The sequence below is a fragment of the Mustelus asterias genome, chromosome 19 (genome assembly GCF_964213995.1).
Source record: "Mustelus asterias chromosome 19, sMusAst1.hap1.1, whole genome shotgun sequence".
Classification (NCBI taxonomy): domain Eukaryota; kingdom Metazoa; phylum Chordata; class Chondrichthyes; order Carcharhiniformes; family Triakidae; genus Mustelus; species Mustelus asterias.
This window is the reverse complement of record NC_135819.1, coordinates 63624070-63649179: the sequence shown is the minus strand read 5'-3', so window position 1 is coordinate 63649179 and position 25110 is coordinate 63624070. Positions and strand designations below refer to the sequence as shown.

General features: G+C 45.8%; 1 protein-coding gene across 1 annotated transcript in view; it reads right to left on the bottom strand.

Annotated features, from left to right (window-relative positions):
- shank3a (SH3 and multiple ankyrin repeat domains 3a) overlaps window positions 1-25110 on the bottom strand; it is an 832189-nt gene that overhangs the window by 298150 nt on the left and 508929 nt on the right. Inside the window, exon 13 of the mRNA XM_078235726.1 lies at window positions 11154-11229. Within this exon, the coding sequence (XP_078091852.1) occupies window positions 11154-11229 (76 nt within the window). The remainder of the gene's footprint in view (window positions 1-11153; window positions 11230-25110) is intronic.

Genomic DNA, 25110 nt, shown 5'->3' with positions numbered 1-25110 from the left:
GTTATGGTAGGTTACAGGAACCATGGTGCACGAAAGCTGTAACGAATTTAGTCAAGAAAAGAAAAGCCTACAAAAGGTACAGGGAGCTCGGTAATGTTAGAAATCTAGAAGAGTATACGACTAGTAGGAAGGAACTTAAGAGGGAAATTAGAAGAGCAAGAAGGGGTCATGAGAAGGCCTTGGCAGACAGGATAAAGGAAAACCCCAAGGCATTCTACAAGTATGTTAAGAGCAAGAAGATAAGATGTGAAGGAGTAGGACCTATCAAATGTGACGGTGGGAAAGTCTGTATAGAACCAGTAGAAATAGCAGCGGTACTCAATTAATACTTTACTTCAGTATTCACAGTGGAAAAGGATCTTGGTAGTTGCCATGCAGACTTGCAGTGGACTGAGAAGATTGAGCATATGGACATTAGGAAAGAGGATATGTTGGAGCTTTTGAAAAGCATCAAAAGTTAGATAAATCGCCGGGACTGGATGGGATGTACCCCAGGTTACTGTGGGAGGTGAGGGAAGAGATTGCTGAGCCTCTGGCGATGATCTTTGCGTCATCAATGGTGACGGGAGAGGTTCCGGAGGATTGGAGGATTGCGGATGTGGTTCCGTTATTCAAGAAAGGGAGAAGAGATAGCCCGGGAAATTATAGACCAATGAGTCTAACCTCAGTGGTTTGTAAGTTGATGGAGAAGATCCTGAGAGGCAGGATTTATGAACATCTGGAGAGGAATAGTATGATCAGAAATAGCCAGCACGGCTTTGTCCAAGGCAGATCATGCCTTACGAGCCTAATTGAATTTTTTGAAGATGTAACTAGACACATAGACGAGGGAAGAGCAGTAGATGTAGTTTATATGATTTCAGCAAGGCGTTTGATAAGGTGCCCCATGCAAGGCTCATTGAGAAACTGAAGGGGCATGGGATACAAGGGGACATTGCTTTGTGGATTCAGAACTGGCTTGCCCACAGAAGGCAAAGAGTGGTTGTAGATGGGTCATATTCTGCGTGGAGGTCGGTCACCAGTGGAGTGCCCCAGGGATTTGTTCTGGGACCCTTGCTCTTTGTGATTTTTATAAATGAGCTGGATGAGGAAGTGGAAAGATGGGTTGGCAAGTTTGCTGATGACACAAAGGTTGGTGGGGTTGTGGATAGTGTAGAGGGATGTCAGCAGTTGCAACGAGACATAGATAAGATGCAAGACTGGGCGGATAAGTGGCAGATGGACTTCAACCCTGATAAGTGTGTGGTGGTTCATTTTGGCAGGTCGAATAGGATGAAAGAATATAATATTAAGGGTAAGACGCTTGGCAGATCAGAAGGATCTTGGGGTCCGGGTTCATAGGACGCTCAAAGCAGCATCGCAGGTGGAGGCTGTGGTTAAGAAGGCGTATGGATACTGGCCTTCATCAATAGAGGAATTGAGTTTAGAAATCGGAAGATAATGCTGCAGCTGTATAGGACCCTGGTCAGACTCCACCTGGAGTACTGTGCCCAGTTCTGGTCGCCTCATTACAGAAAGGATGTGGAAGCCATAGAAAGGGTGCAGAGGAGATTTACAAGGTTGTTGCCTGGATTAGGTGGCATTCCTTATGAGGATAGGTTGAGAGAGCTAGGTCTTTTCTCCTTGGAGAAGCGAAGGATGAGAGGTGACCTGATAGAGGTGTATAAGATGTTGAGAGGTATTGATAGAGTGGATTCTCAGAGGCTTTTACCCAGGGCTGAAATGGTTGCCACAAGAGGTCACAGGTTTAGGGCGCTGGGGAGTAGGTACAGAGGAGATGTTAGGGGTAAGTTTTTCACTCAGAGGGTGGTGGGTGCGTGGAATCGGCTGCGGTAGTGGTGGTGGAGGCGGATTCGATAGGGTCTTTTAAGAGACTTTTGGATCAGTTCATGGAAGTTAGTAAGATACGGTAACACAGTGGTTAGCACTGCTGCTTCACAGCTCCAGGGTCCCGGGTTCGATTCCCGGCTCGGGTCACTGTCTGTGTGGAGTTTGCACATTCTCTTCGTGTCTGCGTGGGTTTCCTCCGGGTGCTCCGGTTTCCTCCCACAGTCCAAAGATGTGCGGGTTAGGTTGATTGGCCAGGTTAAAAATTGCCCCTTAGAGTCCCGAGATGCGTGGATTAGCGGGTAAATATGTGGGGGTAGGGCCTGGGTGGGATTGTGGTCGGTGCAGACTCGATGGGCCGAATGGCCTCCTTCTGCACTGTAGGGTTTCTATGATTTCTATGATAGAGGGTTATAGGTAAGCCTAGTAGGTAGGGACAAGTTTGGCGCAACTTGTGGGCCGAAGGGCCTGTTTTGTGCTGTAGCTTTTCTATGTTCTATGTTAGTATCAGGGGGACTAGCTAGGGTAAATGCCTGGGGTTGTGGGGATAGGGCCTAGGTGGGATTGCGGTCAGTGCAGACTCGATAGGCCGAATGGCTTCCTTCTGCATTGTAGGATTCTATGACTCTATGATATATATGGGACTATGGCGGGTGTGTATGTGACTCAGTGTATGTGTGAGGATATATATGCAACTGTGTGTTAGTGCAAATATGTGACTGTGTATGAAGGTATATGAGCATGTATACTTGAATGTCTATGATAGAAATGTATCAGCAATTGCATCCACTGGCAATTACATTGTTAAGCCAGTTGCCTTATTAAAGACAGGAGGTGATGATTCACTCAACCACCAAAAGAGCAAAACTGAACACAAATAGAACAGTTAGTTGGGTGTGGGGAAGCAGATGGAGATTGGGATGGCGCTGGCCTGAGAATAAACCTACTTGAGGTAAAAGACCAGCTTCAAGCTTATCCCTTTACCAGATACTATTATTGGAGGTAACATGATAGCAGAAAGTGAACGTTAAGCTTTGGTGATTGGTTGCTGTAAAATGTTTTTCTTTTCACCGTTGGAAGGAAAAATAAGAACACTGCTGCTGCCAAATGAAAGTTCCAGGATGGCAGAAGGAAGATGCAAAATGTCAGGTTTTGATTATTCACCAATTTCCTTGGAGATGGAACCACATGAACATTGGAAACTGAAGTTGAGCTGTGGACATGGGTTACTTCATTCTGCAAAAAGAAGCAAGGTATGGCTCTGGCTTTATCATTATCAATAAAAAGTAAACTTAGAAGTGGATTGCTTTCAGAATGAAAAGTGAATGATTTGGAAACTAAGAGGGATTGGAATTTCTGTTATTGTTTTTGGATAAATTCTACAAAAAGGATGACTTATAAGAAGTCTGGTCAGCCTTTGAGAGATTTAAGAAAACAGATGATTAGTCCATAGAGGAATACATCATGGACTAGTACAGATGATATGAGACTGAAGAGATTTGAACTTGATATCATGGAGTCTGTATTGGCATTTAAGTTACTTAATTGTGCATGCATTTCTCATGTTGACAGGCATAGATAGAGGTTCAATTCTGAAATAAAGACTCTTAGACCAAATCATTGTTGCTCTAAAACAATTTCTCAGAAGACAATCATTTCCAACTACTTTCCTATTGAATACAATCAACTCTGTGATAAAGCAAATGGTGGCTGAGTTTCAAGATTGACAAAATGTGAGATGTAGATTTCAGTACAATGATATTGATAGGTGGTCTGAAATTATTGTACTTTTAATCAATTTGAGAGTTGAGACAAAAAGTGCATCTGAGATGGTGACCGCAGTTGTTTAAACCTGAGAGATGCATGGGGAATGGTTAAGTGATATTATCAGTGTGATTCCAAGTATCATAATGCAATATGTTGCCCACAGTGAAAGAATCAAGTGTTTGAAATAACGCATGAAACAGAAATCCGAAGCTGAAAATGATGATGGGGCCTGCCATATATTGTTCATTGTTTGAATCCAGTGATGACTATTTTGATGGCTGATTCATTTCAACTGTGCAGTTTTAGATAGCGGTTGCACCTCCAGTGTGTGGGGTGGACTTGTTTAACTACTACCTGGAGTCTCTTAATCAGGCAGATTGGCAGAAGGTCAGGGAGTATGAAAGCTCGACATGCTTCAGTCTGGAGATGACAACATGCCAGCACGTTCCAAAACAGTAGTCCTCCCTTGCAGGATAGCTGGGATCAGCCTTTTCATCAGTACAGATGCAGTTTCTAGCAACATACCTTTATTGTTAAGCAGATCTTTGGATTTGAAATAAAGTTTTGAGTTTATTTATTAGTGTCACAAGTAGGCTTACATTAACACTGCAATGAAGTTACTGTGAGAATCCCCTAGTTGCCACACTCTGGCACCTGTTCGGGTACACTGAGGGAGAATTTAGCATGGCCAGTGTACCTAACCAGCACGTCTTTTGGACTATGTGAGGAAACCGAAGCACCCGCAAGAAATCCATGGAGACATGGGGAGAATGTTCAGACTCCGCATAGACAGTGACCCAAGCTGAAAATGAACCCGGTTCCCTGGCACTGTGAGACAGCAGAGCTAACCACTATGTCACCATGCCGCCCTGGTGTTGGCTTTGAAAGGAGCACGGGGCTAAAGATGGAGTGGGTCAGGGAGTTCGTAAGGAGCAGCAGAATCACAGCAGCAATGCCTACTTTATTCCCCATCCACTGGGGTAGCTGGAGTCCCCGACCGGGCAGTGTGAGAAAACACATCTTCTCTCAATGTCCCAAATACCTTCTCGACAGTCCAAACGGGGGCTCCGTTGAGCGAGTCTGAGAACCCCGAGACTAGGAGTGAGATGGACCCTGTCTTTCTCCTCCCTCCCAAAAAACCTTTCCACAAAGGAGGATGAAAATCCATGCTGGAGAGGTTCTGACCCCCGCTTTCATATGAATTCTGCTGACATCAGCTAAGAGTATGTGCGATCAGAGGTGAACACAAGGCCTGGTGACCAGCACTTGGGCCTAGTCTGTTTCTCTATAGCTCTGCTTCTTAAGAAAACAAGCAAAAATAGGTTTTATTGGTTAACTCTACTGCTTGTCTCTTCTTAATGGTCATTTTTATTAATTTTCTTTCAAAATTATCAATTTATTGCATTGACCTTTTTTGAAAATCATGTTTTACATCGTGCTCATCAACCCCTTGAGTGAGAAAAGCATTGCCTCTCCCACGCAAGAGGTTGGACAAGCCTTTTCCACCTGAGACAGCAGACAAGACCTCGGTATAATTTGGAAAAACAGCACTTATGACCACACAGCAGTCTCAGAATAGACTTTGTTTTTATGTTCTAAGTCTTTGAAGTGGGACTTCTAATCTAACACAGCAGTTAGAGTGCCATCCACTGAACCACAGCTAACACTTACTGGTGGAATTAAAGGTACACAAGTGTTAAGTGTTGCTAGGAACTTGTACTTCATGAGTTGAGCTGAAATAGCTGAGAATGAGGCTGAAGGAGTAATGGTAGATACGGCACGGTGGCGCAGTGGTTAGCACTACTGCCTTACAGCGCCAGGGACCTGTATTCAATTCCGGCCTTGGGTGACTGGCTGTGTGGAGTTTGCACTTTCTCCCAGTGTCTCTCTCAGTTTCCTCCAGGTGCTCCGGTTTCCTCCCACAATCCAGAAGTATGTAGGTTAGGTGGATTCGCCATGGTAAATGCATAGGGGTACAGGGATAGGGTAGGGGTTTGGCATGGGTAAAATGCTTTTTCAGAGATGATTGCAGACTTGGTGGGCTGAATAGGCTTCTTCTGGAGGGAATCTATGAAATGCAACATACTACTTTAAAATAAATATGCCCTGTGGAACTCCAGGCCCTTGCCGGTTGTCAGGGTAACCCACTTCAGCTAAATTGCAATTTGAATGTTCAACTAATTTAAATCTCAGTGAGTCGTCTATCCTTCAATTTATCTTGTACAACGCTCAGGATAAAGGTAAAATGCTGACTAGGGTATCATACTGGACCAGTTAGACTTTTATCCTCCTGTTCTCTCTCGATCGTTTTGCACTATTGTAGCTAGCTGTGACTCATGCTTTCAGGTATAAATGGGCCGGTGAGTGTTGCCATGGAAATGTAATTAATTCTGAAATAGTCCATGTGGGGTGGGGGTGGGAGGCAGGAAGTCTGCACAGACACAAAGTGGTCTACTCATAGCCCATTCCTTGTCTTGTCATCTTTAATTTAGTATAAATCAAAATAGGTTCAATTTCTGTACCATTAAGAACACTTTCTGTCAATCATCCACACTTCTCTTGGCAAGGTTGTGCAATTAAAGAATTGAGAATGTCAGGACAGGTCAGGAGGAAGTGCAATCACTGAGGAAGGGGTTTAAGACAAAAGAGAAAGGCCTGGATTTGTATACTACGTCTCAAGACTACTGGATGTCTCAAAAGCAGTTTAGGTCAATGACGCACTTTTGAAGCGTGGACACTGTTGCAGCGTAGGAAATGAAACAGCTAATTTGTGCACAGCAAGTTCCTACAATCAGCAAGCAACATTCTCCCCGTGTCTGCATGGGTTTCCTCCGGTGCTTCGGTTTCCTCCCACAGTCTAAAGATGCGTGGGTTAGGTTGATTGGCCATGGTAAATCGACCCTAGTGTCAGGGGGATTCGCAGGGTAAATATGTGGGATTACAGGAATAGGGCCTGGGTGGGATTGTGGTTAGTGCAGACTCAATGGGTCGAATCGCCTCCTTCTGCGCTATAGGGATTCTATAACCTCTGGGATCCCCAGTGTTGGATTTGGGGTGATGGGGGGGGGGGCGGGGGGGGGTGATTATCCAAAAGATGCACTGGGAATCCTTCTTGGAACTTCACAGCTAAGCATTTGCACAGCAATTGCTGTGAAGTGCAAACTTCCTCTGGGCAACTTCCCTGCACTGGGAACCATCTGAATTTGCGATTTTAAATCAAACTTTGGATGGTTCCGACATTCTGAAAAGGTTACAAACTTCTTTGTAACTATTGTAAAGACCCCAACCTCCACCCACCCTCCCCATAGGCCTGACTGCCCCCACCTGACCAGACTGGAACTCGCCCTAAATCCTATCTACTTACTTCAGGCACTGAACTTTCTTACTGGCCTGTCCAATTTCACTGGGACCTTTTAAAATGACCTGGCTTATGGCAGCTATTGCTGTAAAAAAGGGGGTGCATCCTCCTTCAATTCTCCTCCCCTGCATGCGACGCTGGGCCTTGGCAGCTGTACTGCCTGAGTCGGAAGGTCTGGTGAGACCAGCACAGAAGAAATTTGGCATAGGTAAATGAGCAGAGTGGCAATCCGAAGCTGACTGCCACTCAGACGAAGTTACTGTGCCATGTCATAATGACTGGATAATCCATTTTTGTGATGTTGATTGAGAAATAAATATTGACCAGGGCGTTGCAAATAATTCTCCCGCTCTTCTTTGTAATAGTGCCATGGGATCTATTTATGAAAGGATAAACAGGATCTCTGTTTAATGGTCTGAATTTTGCAGCAAGGCCCAAGGTCCCAACGCCAAGGCTGGAAGCTGCTGCTGTTTGGATAGGGATGGGACGTGCTGGAGAATACAATTCAGTGGCAGGCTGGCCTATTAATTGTCAGAAGGGAGAGGAAACTATCCATTCAGGTGACACTGATCAAGGTCATGCCACAGGAAGTACAGGCACCATATTTAGAGCACTCTGAGAGTTTGTTCCTCCCACTAAAGCAGTGCCTATTGAAGCCCTGAGGGAAAAGGTTCTTTGAAGAATGTGTGGTAAACCACTGTTATATGTTATCTGTAGTGGTTAACCACCGTAGTTAGTATTTCTCAGCCCTGTATATGTGGCACATCCCTGTCAGTTCCGCCCAAGTCTCCTCCCCCTGGTCTGGGTATAAAGGCGGTGGCTCCTCCCCCCTTGCTCTCAGTTCAGACCAGATCACCGACAGGGATGGCTCCAAGTTCTTGCCAATAAAAGCCTATTTGTCTTGCTCACAACTAGTCTCGGCTCGATTGATAGTGCATCAGAATTTTACCATCCCTCCTGCCATGGGAATCGGAATGGGCGGGGGATCATGGAAGGGTCTGTTGATCTCGGATGGGATTTTACGGTGTTGGGGCGAGCGAGGCCGGAGAATCCCGCCCAATGTGTTCGTCTTTATCAGGTAACTAACCAATATTCTTTAATGTGCTTTCAGGAGATGAATGCACACAATGCAAAAAGAAAGGGACAAAAGCAGTGGATGTCCCTTTATCCTGCCATCCTGAAGCTGATGGCGGAGGTACTGGAGAATGGAGGTCCATGTGGGGGTGAATCCACAGCAAATGGCAAGACAGAATTGGAGGCACAAGACTGAGATGCCTACTGAATGGGCAGAAGACCATCTCTAGGGAATACAAAGCATCGCATTCATATTTTTGTTTTTAATCGCCGTATTCATGTGTCCACCACCAGTCACACAGAGCTCCACACTTGTTGTTTGAAGGGTTTGATAGAATGTACATCACTCTCTCATTAATCTCAAGCAGCTCAAGGACAAGAGCAGACAGCTCCAGAGACCGGGAGAAAGCCATCCACCTCTTCAGAGGAAGAAGGGCTCTCAGTTGGTGCACATATCATTCTCCCATATCCTCCAATAGTGCCGGTACACCTGTTGGTGGATACCCATTCTTGTGTGGATTTGGGGTCACAGTCCAGTGAGTACACCACAGCACAGCTGGCAAAGGCTCAGGGTACTGAGACTTGGAGGATTGGGGAAGGCAGGGTGATGGTGTGCCTTCAGATTAATGACGCTCCTCTGGAGTCATCAACGAGGTAGCAGCATGATTTTGTTTTCATTTGATCATGGGGTAAGTGCATTGCTGGCAAGGCCAGCATTTAAGTGGCAAGGTGGGGCTGCAGAATGCTGTAGCTTTATTGAATTTCATGGACCTGTCACTAAAGATCACTTGAAATGTTCTGGTATTAGTTCAATGTGAGCCTCCCTTGCACATGTTGCTTTTCCTGGGGTATCAGAGGTCTGTCAAAATACAGCGACTGGTCAGCACTTCTTCCATATCATCATTGTCGGAGGAGGCATCAAGCTGCACAATATTGTTTGAAACTTTGCCACTCTGGAGCGCCAAGTTGTGTAGAGACAGTAGACCACAACACATGAGACCCTTGTTGGTTCATACTGAAGAGAGCCACCAGATTGATTGGGGTATTTGAACTGCATCTTGAGAAGGCCGACAGCCTGCTTGATGGTTGCTCGTGTTGTATCTCTCCTCTGTACCTATGTTTGGGATCCTTACAGGTGGCGGAAGCTATGGGCGGTATTTTATGGCCTTGCTCGGGCGAGACTGGAAATTCCCGTCCAAGGTTAACAGAGATTTCCGTTGTCGGACCCTCGCTTGCTCCGATTCTGGGCGGGTGAGGTAGTAGAATTCTGGTGCATGTCTTCAATGAGTAGTTCATGTCACTCAGTATCCATCCTTGAAGGTATGCAAAGGAACCTGAAAGGTCTGGCACCTTACACTACCTCAGGTATAATTATATTGTGATGTTCCCAGGAAACGTGTCCAGCAGGAACTGTTTGCAATAGTCACAGACCAGTTGTACATTTAACAAATGAAAACCCTTCCTGCTGGTAAAAGACTGTAGTCTAGTCTGTGGCAGCCTTGGTGGCCATGTGCAGTCGATGAGACCTTGTACCCTGGGAAACACTTAGATGGTCCTGAATCCTATAGTCCTCAGCCGGACTACCTGGATTGATACAAAAGCTTGTGTATTGGCTAGCCCTGGTGGCACTGATAATCATTCTGATGCAGTGCTGAACCACAGATTGGGCGTTTCCATCCATATCTCCAGTGAGTTCCTGAAATGATCCTGATACTTAAACATTTAGTGCTACGGAGTCCTGCAGTGCCATTGGGTGGAAACTACTTGCCATAGGGATCAGCTTGTCCTCCATGGCAGATAGTTCTATGACTGCCTCACTAAAGAGGCTCAGTGAAATTAAAGTAATTTGATAAGAATCTTCTCTCTTGTGCTGTAATGGGTGGCACAGTGGTTAGCACTGCTGCCTCACAGTGCCAGGGCCCCGGGTTAGATTCCCGGCTTGGGTGACTGTGCACTGTTTGTACGTTCTCCCCGTGTCTGCATGGATTTCCTCCGGGTGCTCTGGTTTCCTCCTACAGTCAGAAAGACATGCTGGTTAGGTGCAATGGCCATGCTAAATTCTCCCTCAGTGTACGTGAACAGGTACCAGAGTGTGATGACTCGGGGATTTTCACAGTAACTTCATTGCAGTGTTCATGTAAGCCTACTTGTGACAATAAATAAACATTAAACATTAAAAACTTTATTTGTGAAAGTTACACGGGGATGTTGTCCTCTACCTTGGAGGCAAATCGATTACAAGAATTGAAAACTTCACGTGACAACTTAATGAGTTTATATTCACAACAGCTTAGCAGCAGATGTTCACCAGCCTATTCCCCATAACCTTCAACCCCATCTACCCATCTTCTCTCCATAACTTTCAAACCTGCTGTCCATATCCTTCAGCTCCATAAACTCAATTTCTCCGCCTATCCCTCAAAATGACGATAACCATCTTCTACCCATATCCCTTCAACCCCATCTACCTAGTTTCTCATATCCCTCAACCCAAGCTATCCATCTTCTCTTCAGATCGGAAATTCCCAATACAACAGAGTAAGTTTTCTTCCACACTTTCCCCGCTAACTGTTCCTAGTTGGTTCTAGCATGGGTTAGATACATAAGTAAAGCTAGCTGCATGTACACTGCCCAGGTGGGTAGAGCATGGGTTGGGTATAGAGTAATTATCCCTCTACACCTCCACGTAGCTTGAACTCCGAATCATGTGAACCTAATTCACCATTGGACTATTTGAAATATCCTACACCAGCCATTCTTGTGAACCTTCTTTGAGTGACAGGACCAGTAGGAAGTGTAATTAGAAATTGCCAGTAATTTCATACATTACATCATAAATTGACAGCATGTATCACACCGCAAAAACAAAAATTTGGGTGCAATGTAAAATGGGAGGAAAATTTCCTGAGTTTGTTTGGCGCTACTGACGAAGGTCAATTCCACTGCTTTATTCTATACTTAATGGGTTGTATCTGCCCAATGCCCACATTCTATAGGGCCCATAATTTCAGCTGCGGGAGCCTACATTCATTGCATAAATCTGTCTTGCACTCAAAGCAAACAATATGTGCTTTAAATGTACCCAATGCAAATACATCTCCTGGTTAAAGTAAGTGAAGTCTCCTACCTGTGAGATGAAAAGTTATCATAGGATCCGACTGTGTAATGCCTGAAGAGTCGCTTTGTCCGGTCTTCACGTGTTTCTGAAAAAAATGTTGAAGACTTAAACTGGAAAAGGGACAGTAAACGAACAACAGACAGCAGAGTAAAATGACTGAGAAAACACTCAGGACAGAGAAACACACAGGACAGGGAAAGAGACCCAGGGAAAGAGACAACACATTGAAACCAGATTAATGTTATGAACTTGGATTCTGATGGAGCATCTAGAGCACATCTGGGTTGGCAGCCCAACCCTGAAAATAATGGCCCTCCTTGGTGAATTTACCACTGGCCAGCTAATTAAGAGGATGCCCTAGGGTGTGTGGCATTGTATTAGGAAAGGTGTGTGGAAGGAACAGTCAGAAGCTCGATGTGAAGGTGCAGTATTTAAAGCAACACCAGCAGCTCTCACAGTGGCAGTACTGTGTACTTTGGACAGAAGAAGGGGGAAGAAAATGGATGGCAGAAGGGGAAGAAAAAAAGTCATGATTTAAGGAAATGGCATTTGGGGTAACATAGAAGCTGTGAGGCACATTCTCTTTTTAAAGGATGACAGGTCAGCCAGCCTAACACAACAGGCTTGGTCGCAGGCCATGGACGAGGTGAGCAGCTGGACTGTAGTGCAGAGGATGTGGATCCAATGCCGAAAAACTGCAGTAACCTCTTGAAGTCCAATTAGGTGAGTGGTAATCATAACTTTCTCACACCTGTATTCTTCTCCAGTACACTCTCTGAAGCTCTCTCTCTCTACCTCTGTGACCACATCTAATGTCTGTCCAGGCTGCATCTTAACTCTACATCGCCACAGATAGCAATGGCATTATCCCTCAGTTTGATGGTATAGTATTCCCATCCTACAGTGAGCTCCTTCAAATGTTGCGCTTACAGCATAAGTGCAACTAATCTATCAGTGGGCCTTACTTGCTTTTCTTTTCTCATTGCAGGAGAAGAGTGAATACACCTCCTGGAAGTGGGAAGGCATCCTTGACCATACTGATGCCAATGGAGAAGGATGTAATGAAGATTGGAAGGGTGGCATTAGTGCATTCTGTTGCTGATGAAGAGATGGAAGTGCTGCAGCAAGTAGGTGAACGTACTGCATGTGACACTGGCTCCAGCATGTGACTGTCGGGAGACCTGTTCACTGATAGGAGAAAAATGACCATGAGTGAAATCATAGAATCCTACAGTGCAGAAGGAGGCCATTCGGCTCATCTAGTCTGCACTGACTCTCTGACAGGTCATCTTACCCAGGCCCTATCCCCGTAACCCCACATACTTACCCTGCTCATCTCTCTACACAAATTGGGACATGAAGGGCACAATTTTACCATTTTCATTCTAAGTGCTGAATCTGGGCGTAGTTCAGATCCGACTTAGAAATCCGCTTTCAGGCACCCCCATACGCTCTCAGCCATCTCCAGTCCGATTCGCGCTGTGGGCGGGACTTAGCGCTGCCGGAACGATCGGAGCTCTGAACTGCGCATGCGCAGTTAGAAAAAAAAATTGGAAAAAATGTGCCCGTGTCGGATCGCTCCAGAGCCGCAGAAAGCAGAGAAAGCAGCCCGGGAGTGATAAGCGGGAGCGAGGGTGTATCTCGGGGCGGGAGGCGCAGATGGATCTCTGGTGGGGGGGCAGATGGATCTCTGGTGGGGGTGCGGGGGGTGCAGGGGGGTCTGCTGCCACTCTGCGGGCGATCGGTCTGGGTAGCAGGGGGTGGTGGATAAGGGGGACAGTGATGTGTGTGTGTGTCCCTTATTCACCCCCACACTACCCAGACCGATCGCCACCCCTGCCCCCCTCCCTCCCCACTACCCTCCCCGATCGCCCGCAGAGTGTCAGCAGACCCCCCTGCCCCCCACCAGAGATCCATATGCCCCCCCACCAGAGATCCATGTGCCCCCTTCACCAGAGATCCATCTGCCCCCCCTCCCCCAGTGATACATCTTACCCACCTCCCTCCTCCCCCCCCCCCCCCCCCAAGACAATGATCTGGCCTCACTCCCCCTCCACCCCCCCCCCCCCCCACCCCACAGAGAATGGTCTGGTCTCACTCCCCTCCACCCCCGTACAACGATCTGGCTCACTCCCCCTTCCCCAGACTACGATCTGGCCTCACTCCACCCCCACCCCCGCCGACAATGAGCTTGCCTCACTCCTCCCCCACTCCCCCCCCCCCTCCACTCAGAGAATGGTCTGGTCTCACTCCCCCTCCCCTCCAGAGGAACATCTGACCCGCCTTCCTCCCCCCACCATTAGACAACAATCAGCCCTCCCCTCCCCCCCCACTAGAGATACATCTGACCCGCCTCCTCCTCCTGCCAACCAACCAGACAACGGTATGAGGTGTGAGTCGGCCAGTGATGGATTGGGGAATGTTACATAGAGGGATGATAGTGGATAGGCAATGGCAAACATTCAAAGAGTGCATGGATGAACTGCAACAGTTTTTCTTTCCTGTCTGGCGCAAAAATAAAAAAGGAAAAGTGGCCAAACCATGATATAGTATTAGATCCAATGAAGAGGCATACAAATTGGCCAGACAAAAAACAGCAGATTGGGAGCAGTTTAGAATTCAATTTGTGGGGAACATAAAAACTGAGTGTAAAAGTTTCTAATGTTCTTAAAAGGGAATAAGATGGTGAAGACAAATGTAGGTCCCTTACAGTCAGTAACAGGGGAATTTATAATGGAGAGCAAAGAAATGGCTGACCAACTAAATATCTTGGTTCTGCCTTCACAAAGGAAGACACAAATAATGTACCAGAAATGTTGGGCAACACAGGGTTTAGTGAGAGAGAGAGAAACTGAAATAAATCAGTATTAGTAGGGACATAGATGGATTGAAGGTCGATAAATTCCCAGGGCCTGATAATCTACATCCCAGAATACTTAAGGAAGTGGCCCTAGGAATTGGTGGTCATCTTCCAACATACTATAGACTCTGGAACAGTTCCTACAGATTGAACAGTAGCTAATGTAACCCACTACTTAAAAAACAGGTGGAAAGAAAACAAGGAATCATAGGCCAGTCAGCCTGACGTTAGTAGTGCGGAAAATGCTTGAGCCCATTACAAAAGATTTAATAGCAAAGCACATGGAAAACAGTGGCAGGATCAGAGGAAGCCAGCATGGATTTACGAAAGGGAAATCATGCTTTACTAATCTACTGGAATTCTTCGAGGATGTAACCAATAGATTGATGAGGGGAGTCAGTGGATATGGTTTATTTGGACTTTCAGAAGGCTTTCGACAAAGTCCCACATAAGAAATTAGCATGTAAAATTAAAGTGCGTGGGGTTGGGGATAGTTTATTAAGATGGATAGAAAACTGTATGGCAGACAGGAAACAAAGCGTAGGAATAAAAGGGTTTATTTTTCTGAATGGCAGGCATTGATGAGTGGGCTACCAGAGGGATCGGTGCTAGGACCCCAGCTATTCACAATATATATTAATAATTTAGATGATTTGGACAAGTTGAGTGATTGGGCAAATGCATGGCAGATGCAGTGTACTGTGGATAAATGTGGTTTTCCACTTAGGTAGCAAAATCAGGAAGCGAGATTATTATCTGAATGGCCATTGAGGGGAATGTGTAATGATACCGGAGTTTCCTTGTAAACCAGTTGCTGAAAGTAAGCATACAGGTGCAGCAAGTGGTGAAGAAGGCAAATGGTATGTTGGCCTTGATAGTGAGAGTATAGCTTGCTGCAGTTATACAGGGCCTTGGTGAAACCACGCCTGGGATATTGTGATTGTGTGCAGTTTTGGTCACCCTATCTGAGGAAGTATGTTCTTTCTATAGAGGGAGTATAGTGAAGGTTTACCACATTGATTCCTGGGATGGCAGGGCTAACGAATGAGGAGAGATTGATTAGGATTATATTCGCTGGAGTTGAGAAGATTGAGGGGGATCGCATAGAAACCTATAAAATTCTAACAGAACTAACAGGGTAGATGCAGGAAGGATATTTCGATGTCGGGGGTCCAGAACCAGGCGTCACAGTCTAAGGATATGTGGTAAACTATTTAGGACTGAGATGAGGAGAAATTTCTTCATCCAGAGAGTGGTGAGCCACAGAAAGCAGTCGAGGCCAAAACATTGTTTTTTTTCCTGAAGGAGTTAGATATAGGTCTTGGGGCTACGGAGGTCAAAGGATATGGGAGGAAAGCAGGAACAGATTAATGAGTTGGATGATCACCATGATAATGAATGGCAGAGCAGGCTCAAAGAGCCAAATGGCCTATTCCTGCTCCTATTTTCTATGTGTAGTAAATACAATAATCGGCGACCATCAGTTACCTAAAAAACAACAACAGTAAATTACAAATTACAACAATATGCAGACTGCTACATTCGGTGTGTTCATTCTCAACCCTTGGATTAATCTGGCTGCAAAAGCCTGCGCTCTGCCCCGAGATCCCAGTGCTTGTTCCCCATTGGGCAATCTTCCGATACACGCTCCTTACAGGGGCTAGCTATTACATCCCTTCCTCTTTAAGTCTCTTATTACACAGTACATTGATAACTTATATCATTTTCAAAACAATAGCAAAAATGAAGATTTTTAACACAGTTTATCAGAAATTCAGTCTGTCAGACTTCCTCTTTCTTTGGGAGTGACATAGCTTAACTGGTTGATGTTTAACGGTGGAGGTAGTTACAATTGGACTTGCTTCAATAGGACTCTCTCCAGCACATCACTTTCCACTATTCCCTCAGTCTCATTTTGAGCAGCAGTTTGACCTGCCACTGGCTGATTAGCCACTTCATTCCTTGGACAAACAACAACATTACTGACTGGTACAATTGGACCAGGCAGTATCACAGGCTCCTGGAATGGCTGCCGCCTCCTTAAATCATCTACCTGTTTCTTCACTAACTTGTCCTGCACTTTCACCTCATAGGACAGTAGCCCTGTCCTGGCCACGACAACTCCTGGGACCCAACTTTGTCCATTCCCAATATTCTTCACAAAGACTAGATCGTCTATCTCAAATGTTCTTTCCACCTTTTCTAGCAACTCTGCCTTGTCTCCACCCTCCCCACCAAATTTGGAACAACCAGGTTCAACCTGATTCTCAAGTGTCAGCCCATCAGCAGCTTAGTTCGAGCAATTCCGGTAGTGGTCTTGTAGGGTAACACGAATCTTGGTTTCTAGTGATGCAGGTGATTGCTTCTTCATACCAGCCTTGAAAGTCTGAACTGAATGCTCAGTCAGTCCATTGGATAGAACATAGAAAAGCTGCAGCACAAACAGGCCCTTCGGCCCACAAGTTGTGCCGAACATGTCCCGATCTACTAGGCTTACCTATAACCCTCTATCTTACTAACTTCCATGAACTGATCCAAAATTCTCTTAAAAGACCCTATCGAATCCGCCTCCACCACCACTACCGCAGCCGATTCCACGCACCCACCACCCTCTGAGTGAAAAACTTACCCCTAACATCTCCTCTGTACCTACTCCCCAGCACCCTAAACCTGTGACCTCTTGTGGCAACCATTTCAGCCCTGGGTAAAAGCCTCTGAGAATCCACTCTATCAATACCCCTCAACATCTTATACACCTCTATCAGGTCACCTCTCATCCTTCGCCTCTCCAAGGAGAAAAGACCTAGCTCTCTCAACCTATCCTCATAAGGAATGCCACCTAATCCAGGCAACATCCTTGTAAATCTCCTCTGCACCCTTTCTATGGCTTCCACATCCTTTCTGTAATGAGGCGACCAGAACTGGGCACAGTACTCCAGGTGGGGTCTGACCAGGGTCCTATACAGCTGCAGCATTATCTCCCGATTTCTAAACTCAATTCCTCTATTGATGAAGGCCAGTATTCCATACGCCTTCTTAACCACAGCCTCCACCTGCGATGCTGCTTTGAGCGTCCGATGAACCAGGACCCCAAGATCCTTCTGATCTTCCACACTGCCAAGCGTCTTACCCTTAATATTATATTCTTTCATCCTTTTCGACCTACCAAAATGAACCACCACACACTTATCAGGGTTGAAGTCCATCTGCCACTTATCCGCCCAGTCTTGCATCTTATCTATGTCTCGTTGCAACTGCTGACATCCCTCTACACTATCCACAACCCCACCAACCTGTGTGTCATCAGCAAACTTGCCAACCCATCCTTCCACTTCCTCAGCCAGGTCATTTATAAAAATCACAAAGAACAAGGGTCCCAGAACAGATCCCTGGGGCACTCCACTGGTGACCGACCTCCATGCTGAAAAAGACCCATCTACAACCACTCTTTGCCTTCTGTGGGCAAGCCAGTTCTGAATCCACAAAGCAATGTCCCCTTGTATCCCATGCCCCTTCAGTTTCTCAATGAGCCTTGCATGGGGCACCTTATCAAATGCCTTGCTGAAATCATATAAACTATATCTACTGCTCTTCCCTCGTCTATGTGTCTAGTTACATCTTCAAAAAATTCAATTAGGCTCGTAAGGCATGATCTGCCTTGGACAAAGCCGTGCTGGCTATTTCTGATCATACTATTCCTCTCCAGATGTTCATAAATCCTGCCTCTCAGGATCTTCTCCATCAACTTACAAACCACTGAGGTTAGACTCACTGGCCTATAATTTCCCGGGCTATCTCTTCTCCCTTTCTTGAATAACGGAACCACATCCGCAATCCTCCAATCCTCCGGAACCTCTCCCGTCTCCATTGATGACGCAAAGATCATCGCCAGAGGCTCAGCAATCTCTTCCCTCGCCTCCCACAGCAACCTGGGGTACATCTCATCCGGTCCCGGCGATTTATCTAACTTGATGCTTTTCAAAAGCTCCAACACGTCCTCTTGAGGGATGATATGATGCAGTTTGGTTATGGTTTATTCCATTAAATGCCATGAAGCTCTGGAATTTGGCATGTGTGAATGCTGTTCCATTGTCTGAGACAAGTATTTCTGGTATGCCATGGGTGTCGAAAAGTTTGGCGCAATTTCTTAACTGTGGTGTACGAAGTTTTGAACCTTATTTTGAATACCACCATCCATTTTGAATGGGTGTCCACTAACAAAAGGAATATCACGCCCATAAATGGGCCAACATTATCCATGTGAACTCTTACCCATGGCCGACCTGGCCATTCCCAAGAGTTCAAGGGGGCTGTAGCAGATAACTTCTGCTGGAACTGGCACTGGTAACACTGTTTCACGATCCTTTCTAGATCAGTATTGATACCATGCCACCAAACGTAGGATCTTGCTCGCATTTCCAACACGCCTGAATGGGCACTATGCAGTTCTTCAAGAAAGAGCTCTCTTCCTGGTATGGGAACAAACATTCTTGCTCCCCAAAGGAAGATACTGTCCTCACAACTAAGCTCATTTTTCCTGAATTGATGAGGTTTAGTTTCTTCTGAAGCTCTCTCGTTCCACCATCCATGTATTATCAAATGTTTCATCTTCAATAACAGTGGGTCTCTATTACATAGAACATGGAACATAGAACATTACAGCGCAGAACAGGCCCTTCGGCCCACGATGTTGCACCGACCAGTTAAAAAAAAACTGTGACCCTCCAACCTAAACCAATTTCTTTTCGTCCATGAACCTATCTACGGATCTCTTAAACGCCCCCAAACTAGGCGCATTTACAACTGATGCTGGCAGGGCATTCCAATCCCTCACCACCCTCTGGGTAAAGAACCTACCCCTGACATCGGTTCTATAACTACCCCCCCTCAATTTAAAGCCATGCCCCCTCGTGCTGGATTTCTCCATCAGAGGAAAAAGGCTATCACTATCCACCCTATCTAAACCTCTAATCATCTTATATGTTTCAATAAGATCCCCTCTTAGCCGCCGCCTTTCCAGCGAAAACAATCCCAAATCCCTCAGCCTCTCCTCATAGGATCTCCCCTCCATACCAGGCAACATCCTGGTAAACCTCCTCTGCACCCTCTCCAAAGCCTCCACATCCTTCCTGTAATGTGGGGACCAGAACTGCACACAGTACTCCAAGTGCGGCCGCACCAGAGTTGTGTACAGTTGCAACATAACGCTACGACTCCTAAATTCAATCCCCCTACCAATAAACGCCAAGACACCATATGCCTTCTTAACAACCTTATCTACTTGATTCCCAACTTTCAGGGATCTATGCACACATACACCTAGATCCCTCTGCTCCTCCACACTATTCAAAGTCCTCCCGTTAGCCCTATACTCAACACATCTGTTATTCCTACCAAAGTGAATTACCTCACACTTCTCCGCATTAAACTCCATCCGCCACCTCTCGGCCCAACTTTGCAACCTGTCTAAGTCTTCCTGCAAACTACGACACCCTTCCTCACTGTCTACCACACCACCGACTTAGTCCAGTACTTTGTGCTGTCACAGGTAACGGGTCTTGAAAGTCTGAAGCCATTACAATCATTTGTGGTACTAGAAGGGGGGTGTGCTTACTGGTAATGGAAGGTGGCTTAGGCATCTGCATTGGCTATATGAGCCAACAAGGACAGTGCCCATTGTTGTCTTCTAGCAGAAGCAATTGGTGGGATCACTTTGTCTTCCTTGAAAATCCCTAACAGTGGCTTGTGGTCTGTGATTATCATCAAATGTCTCCCATATATTATTGATGTAACTTCTTGATGCCATAGATAACAGCTGGCCTTCCTTTCCTATCTGGGAGTATCCTCTTCTATATCTGATAGGGTTCTTGACATGTAACCAATGAGTCTCTTGGCCCCACCATCTATTGAATGGGTTAACACTGCCCTAACTCCATATGGTGATGCATCAAACATAAGTACTATCTTCTTGGATGGGTCAAAATGCTTTAATAAGCATGTTGACTGAAGTGCCTGCTTAATTTGATTAAAAGCCTCTTTTTGTGATATTTTCCAATATCATCTCTGGTGCTTCATTAACAGCATATGCTAGTAATGGTGATAGATTTGGGATGAACTGCCCATAATAGTTGACCATACCGAGGAAGGATCTAGGTTTTCAAGTGTTCCTAGGGGTTGGTGCCTCCGTAATGACTCTCACTTGGGTGTAACCCTCGAGCATCCACCCGATACCCAAAGCCTTTGGCTTTGATCTTTGGGTCCTCACTGTCCACGGGGATAGTGCCAGAGGACTGGAGAGTGGCGAATGTTGTTCCTCTGTTCAAGAAAGGAAATAGGAATGACCCTGGTAATTATAGGCCGGTTAGTCTTACTTCGGTGGTCGGTAAGTTAATGGAAAAGGTCCTGAGGGATAGGATTTATGACCATTTGGAAAGATGCAGCTTAATCCGGGATAGCCAACACGGATTCGTAAAGGGTAAGTCTTGCCTAACAAATTTGATTGAATTCTTTGAGGAGGTAACTAAGCGTGCAGATGAAGGTAGAGCAGTTGATGTCGTATACATGGATTTTAGTAAGGCGTTTGATAAGGTTCCCCATGGTTGGCTCATGAAGAAAGTGAGGAGGTGTGGGATAGAGGGAAATTTGGCCGATTGGATAAGTAACTGGCTATCTCATAGAAGACAGTGGGTGGTGGTGGATGGAAAATTTTCAGACTGGAGACCAGTTACCAGCGGTGTACCACAGGGATCAGTGCTGGGTCCTCTGCTATTTGTGATTTTTATCAATGACCTGGAGGAGGGGGCTGAAGGGTGGGTCAGTAAATTTGCTGATGACACCAAGATTGGTGGAGTAGTGGATGAGGTGGAGGGCTGTTGTAGGCTGCAAAGAGACATTGATAGGATGCAGAGCTGGGCTGAAAAATGGCAGATGGAGTTTAACCCTGATAAGTGCGAGGTGATTCATTTTGGTAGGACAAATTTGAATGCGGATTACAGGGTCAACGGCAAGGTTCTGAGGACTGTGGAGGAACAGAGAGATCTTGGGGTTCATATCCACAGATCTCTGAAGGTTGCCACTCAAGTGGATAGAGCCGTGAAGAAGGCCTATAGTGCGTTAGCGTTTATTAACAGGGGGTTTGAGTTTAAGAGCCGTGGGGTTATGCTGCAACTGTACAGGACCTTGGTGAGTCCACATTTGGAATATTGTATGCAGTTCTGGTCACCTCACTATAAGAAGGATGTGGAAGCATTGGAGAGAGTGCAGAGGAGATTTACCAGGATGCTGCCTGGTTTGGAGGGTAGGTCTTATGAGGAAAGGTTGAGGGAGCTAGGGCTTCTCTCTTTAGAGCGGAGGAGGATGAGAGGCAACTTAACGGAGGTTTATAAGATGAGGGGGATAGATAGAGTGGACGTTCAGAGACTATTTCCTTGGGTGGATGTAGCTGTTACTAGGGGGCATAACTATAAGGTTCATGGTGGGAGATATAGGAGGGATGTCCGAGGTAGGTTCTTTACTCAGAGAGTGGTTGGGGTGTGGAATGGACTGCCTGCTGTGATAGTGGAGTCGGATACTTTAGGAACTTTCAAGCGGTTATTGGATAGGCACATGGAGCACACCAGAATGATAGGGAGTGGGATAGCTTGATCTTGGTTTCGGACAAAGCTCGGCACAACATTGAGGGCTGAAGGGCCTGTACTGTGCTGTTCTATAAGTCACCTCATTTGCCTGGAAGGTGCACTTTTCTCTTTTTAGGTGAAGTCCTGTCTCCTGAAATCTCTTCAAAACTGGCCAAAAGATCCTCCTCAGTGAATTCTTTTATTAAAACATTGTCCAAATAGATGACAACTCTGGGCAAACCCTGCAGCAAACTCCCCATAGTTCACTGGAAGATGGTGCCAAACGAAACCCCAAATGATAGACATGTATATTGATATAACCCATTATGAGTATTTGTGGTGACACATCCCCTTGATGTGTCATCCAGTTCTCACCGTTGGCAAACATGGCTCATGTCCAATTTAATATATGCCACACCCCCAACCAACTTCGCATACAGATCCTCTATTTTGGGGTTGGGGTAGCTATCCAGTTTCCCAGCCTGGTTCACTGACACCTTCTTCTATTCCCTGCAGAGATGGATGGTCTTGTCTGGTTTAACTAATCGCATGATGGGTACAGCCCACTCCACAAATTGTATGGGCCTGATGATGCCCAAGTCTTCCAGTCATTTTAAGTCTGTCTCTACTTTCACTATTATGTGTAGGGCACAGATCTTGCTCTAAAAATTTGGATGGCTTCTGGATAGAATTCCTACAGTGCAGGAGGAGGCCTTTTGGCCCATCGAGTCTGCACCGACAACAATCCCACTCAAACCCTATCACTACCACCCTATGTATTTACCCTGTTAATCTCCATGACAACAAGGGGCAATTTACCATGAACAATCAACCTAACCCGCACATCTTTGGACTATGGGAGGAAACCGGAGCACCCAGAGGAAACCCACGCAGACACGGGGAGAATATGCAAACACCACATAGACAGTCACCCAAGGCCGGAATTGAACCTGGGTCCCTGGCACTGAGGCAGTAGTGCTAATCACTGTGCCACCATGCTGCCCGCATGGATTTTTGCTCGCAATTATTTGATCTTTCCCAGTTCTTCCTGGAAAACATCCTGATACTTTCTGATGACTTCATGCGGGTCCCCCTATTTATTTTAAAAATTTCATGCCAGTTCAACTTGATCTCTTGAAGCCAGTCACGCCCATTAAACTTGGTCCTTGGCTCGACACCATTATCAATGGCAGCTGTACATAGACTGCTGTCTATAACTCACTGGAGTCATGGTTCCCATATTTTGATGGCCTCTCTGGTATATATAGCCAGTCTAGCTGCAGTGTTCTTCAAACTCAGGGTTTTTTAAATGTTTAAAGTTTATTTATTAGTGTCACAAGTCGGCTTACATTAACACTACAACGAAGTTACTGTGAAAATCCCCTAGTCACCACACTGTTCGGGTACACTGAGGGAGAATTTAGCATGGCCAATGCACCTAACCAGCACATCTTTCGGACTATGGGAGGAACTGGAGCACCTGACGGAAACCCACAGAAATATGGGGAGAACATGCAGACTCCACACAGACAGTGACCCAAGCCAGGAACTGAACCCAGGTTCCTGGCGCTGTGAGGCAGTAGTGCTAACCACTGTGCTACCGTGCCGCCCTTTATTGAACCACTTCTGAAATTCCAGTAGGTCTGCTTGCTCACGACAACAGCTGAGGCCCCCGTGTCTACTTCCATCTCCAGTGGATGGCAGTTCACTAACAACATCACAGTGATAGGGACTATCTTGCCCGCTTTCAGTGATAAGATGCTCCATTCACCTGCTGGGCAATCTTCCAGACCATGCACTGCGACTGGATTTTACTTGCTTGTTTTTACACTACTGCCTCAAATGTCCTTTTCTTCCACACATAAAGCACTCTGCTTCTCTAAATCATCCCCCATACCAATAGCACTCTGTATTGTTCCTAGGCTGCTGTTTAAATTTTTCACACTTGGTGATACTTCTGGCTTGTGCAATTATCTCTCTACTTAAACCAGTGCCCTCACTCCTGACGATACTACTGCTCTTGCAGTTTCCCACCCTAACTGGTGGACCTCACCACCCTGTGAATTTTGTGGCTCCTGGGCATCCTTCTCAGTGCTTTCCATCACTGACAGCATTTCTAGCACCCTTTGTAATGTTAACTCTAATTCAGTTAACAATTTTCTCTGTTTGGTGCATAGTTTACACCGCATTCCAATTGGTCCCTTAACATTCAATGCTGACCCAAAATTGCAATGCTCCACAAGTCGTCTTAGTTTTGCTACAGAGGCTGCAATTGGGCTTGGGCTCTCCCCATGTTTTCGTGTCAGTAGAATTCTTGGACATTAAACTTCAGATCAAGTTATACGCCTGGGTCCCACATGCAGTTAACAATATAGCTTTCTTCTTATACTCTCACTGTATTACATTAGCATGAAAAAAAAATTCCAAATGCTCCACAAACTACCAGTCTTCAGCAGCAGCATCAAAACCTTCTAATTTTTCGTAGAGTGTAAGGCCCAGATACCTCCGTGGTGGAGGGTAGGGATATTTTTTTTTCAGTTATTGGCGTGCACTTTCCGTTTCCGGAAATAAGAGTACCCACCTTGCCAAACTGACAGTGTAAACCATGCCCACTCTTTGGCATTTAAAGTGACAGGATCTGGAGAGAAAACTAGCCAGTGGAGCTGGAGAGGTTCTGCGCCAGTTTTCTCACCAGAATCGACACTTTTCCAAATTCTCGTAAGATTCTGTCCATATTCTTTCATCTGATGTGGGCATTGTTGACTAGGCCAGCATTTATTGCCCTTGAGAAGTCAATAGTGAGCTGCCTTCCTTATACACTTATGACTGCATGTCCAAATTCCGCACCAACTCCATTTTCAAGTTTGCTGATGACACCAGCATAGTGGGTTGGATCTCAAACAATGATGAGACAGAGTACAGGAAAAAGATTGAGAATCTGGTGAAATGGTGTGACGACAATAATCTCTCCCTCAATGTCAGTAAAACAAAGGAGATCATTGACTTCAGGAAATGTAGCGGAGGCATGCCGCTGTCCACATCAACAGTGACGAAGTGGAAATGGTTGAGAGCTTCAAGTTTCTAGTGTCCAGATCACCAACAATCTGTCCTGGTCTTTGCACGCTGAAGTTATAGTTAAGAAAGCCCACCAACGCCTCTATTTTCTCAGGAGGCTAAGGAACCTCTTCATATCTGCCACAACTCGCATCAATTTTGACAAATGCACCATAGAAAGCATCCTTTCCGGATATATCACAGTTGGTATGGCTCTTGCTCTGATCAAGACTGCAAGAAACTACAAAAGGTTGGGAATGTAATCCTGTCTATCACGCAAACCAACCTCCCATCATTGACTCCGTCTACACTTCCCGCTGCCTCGGAAAAGCAGTCAGCATAATCAAGGACCCCAGGCACCCCAGACATATTCTTCTTCCGTCGGGAAAAAAGTACAAAAGTCTGAGATCATATAGCAACAGACTCAAGAACAGTT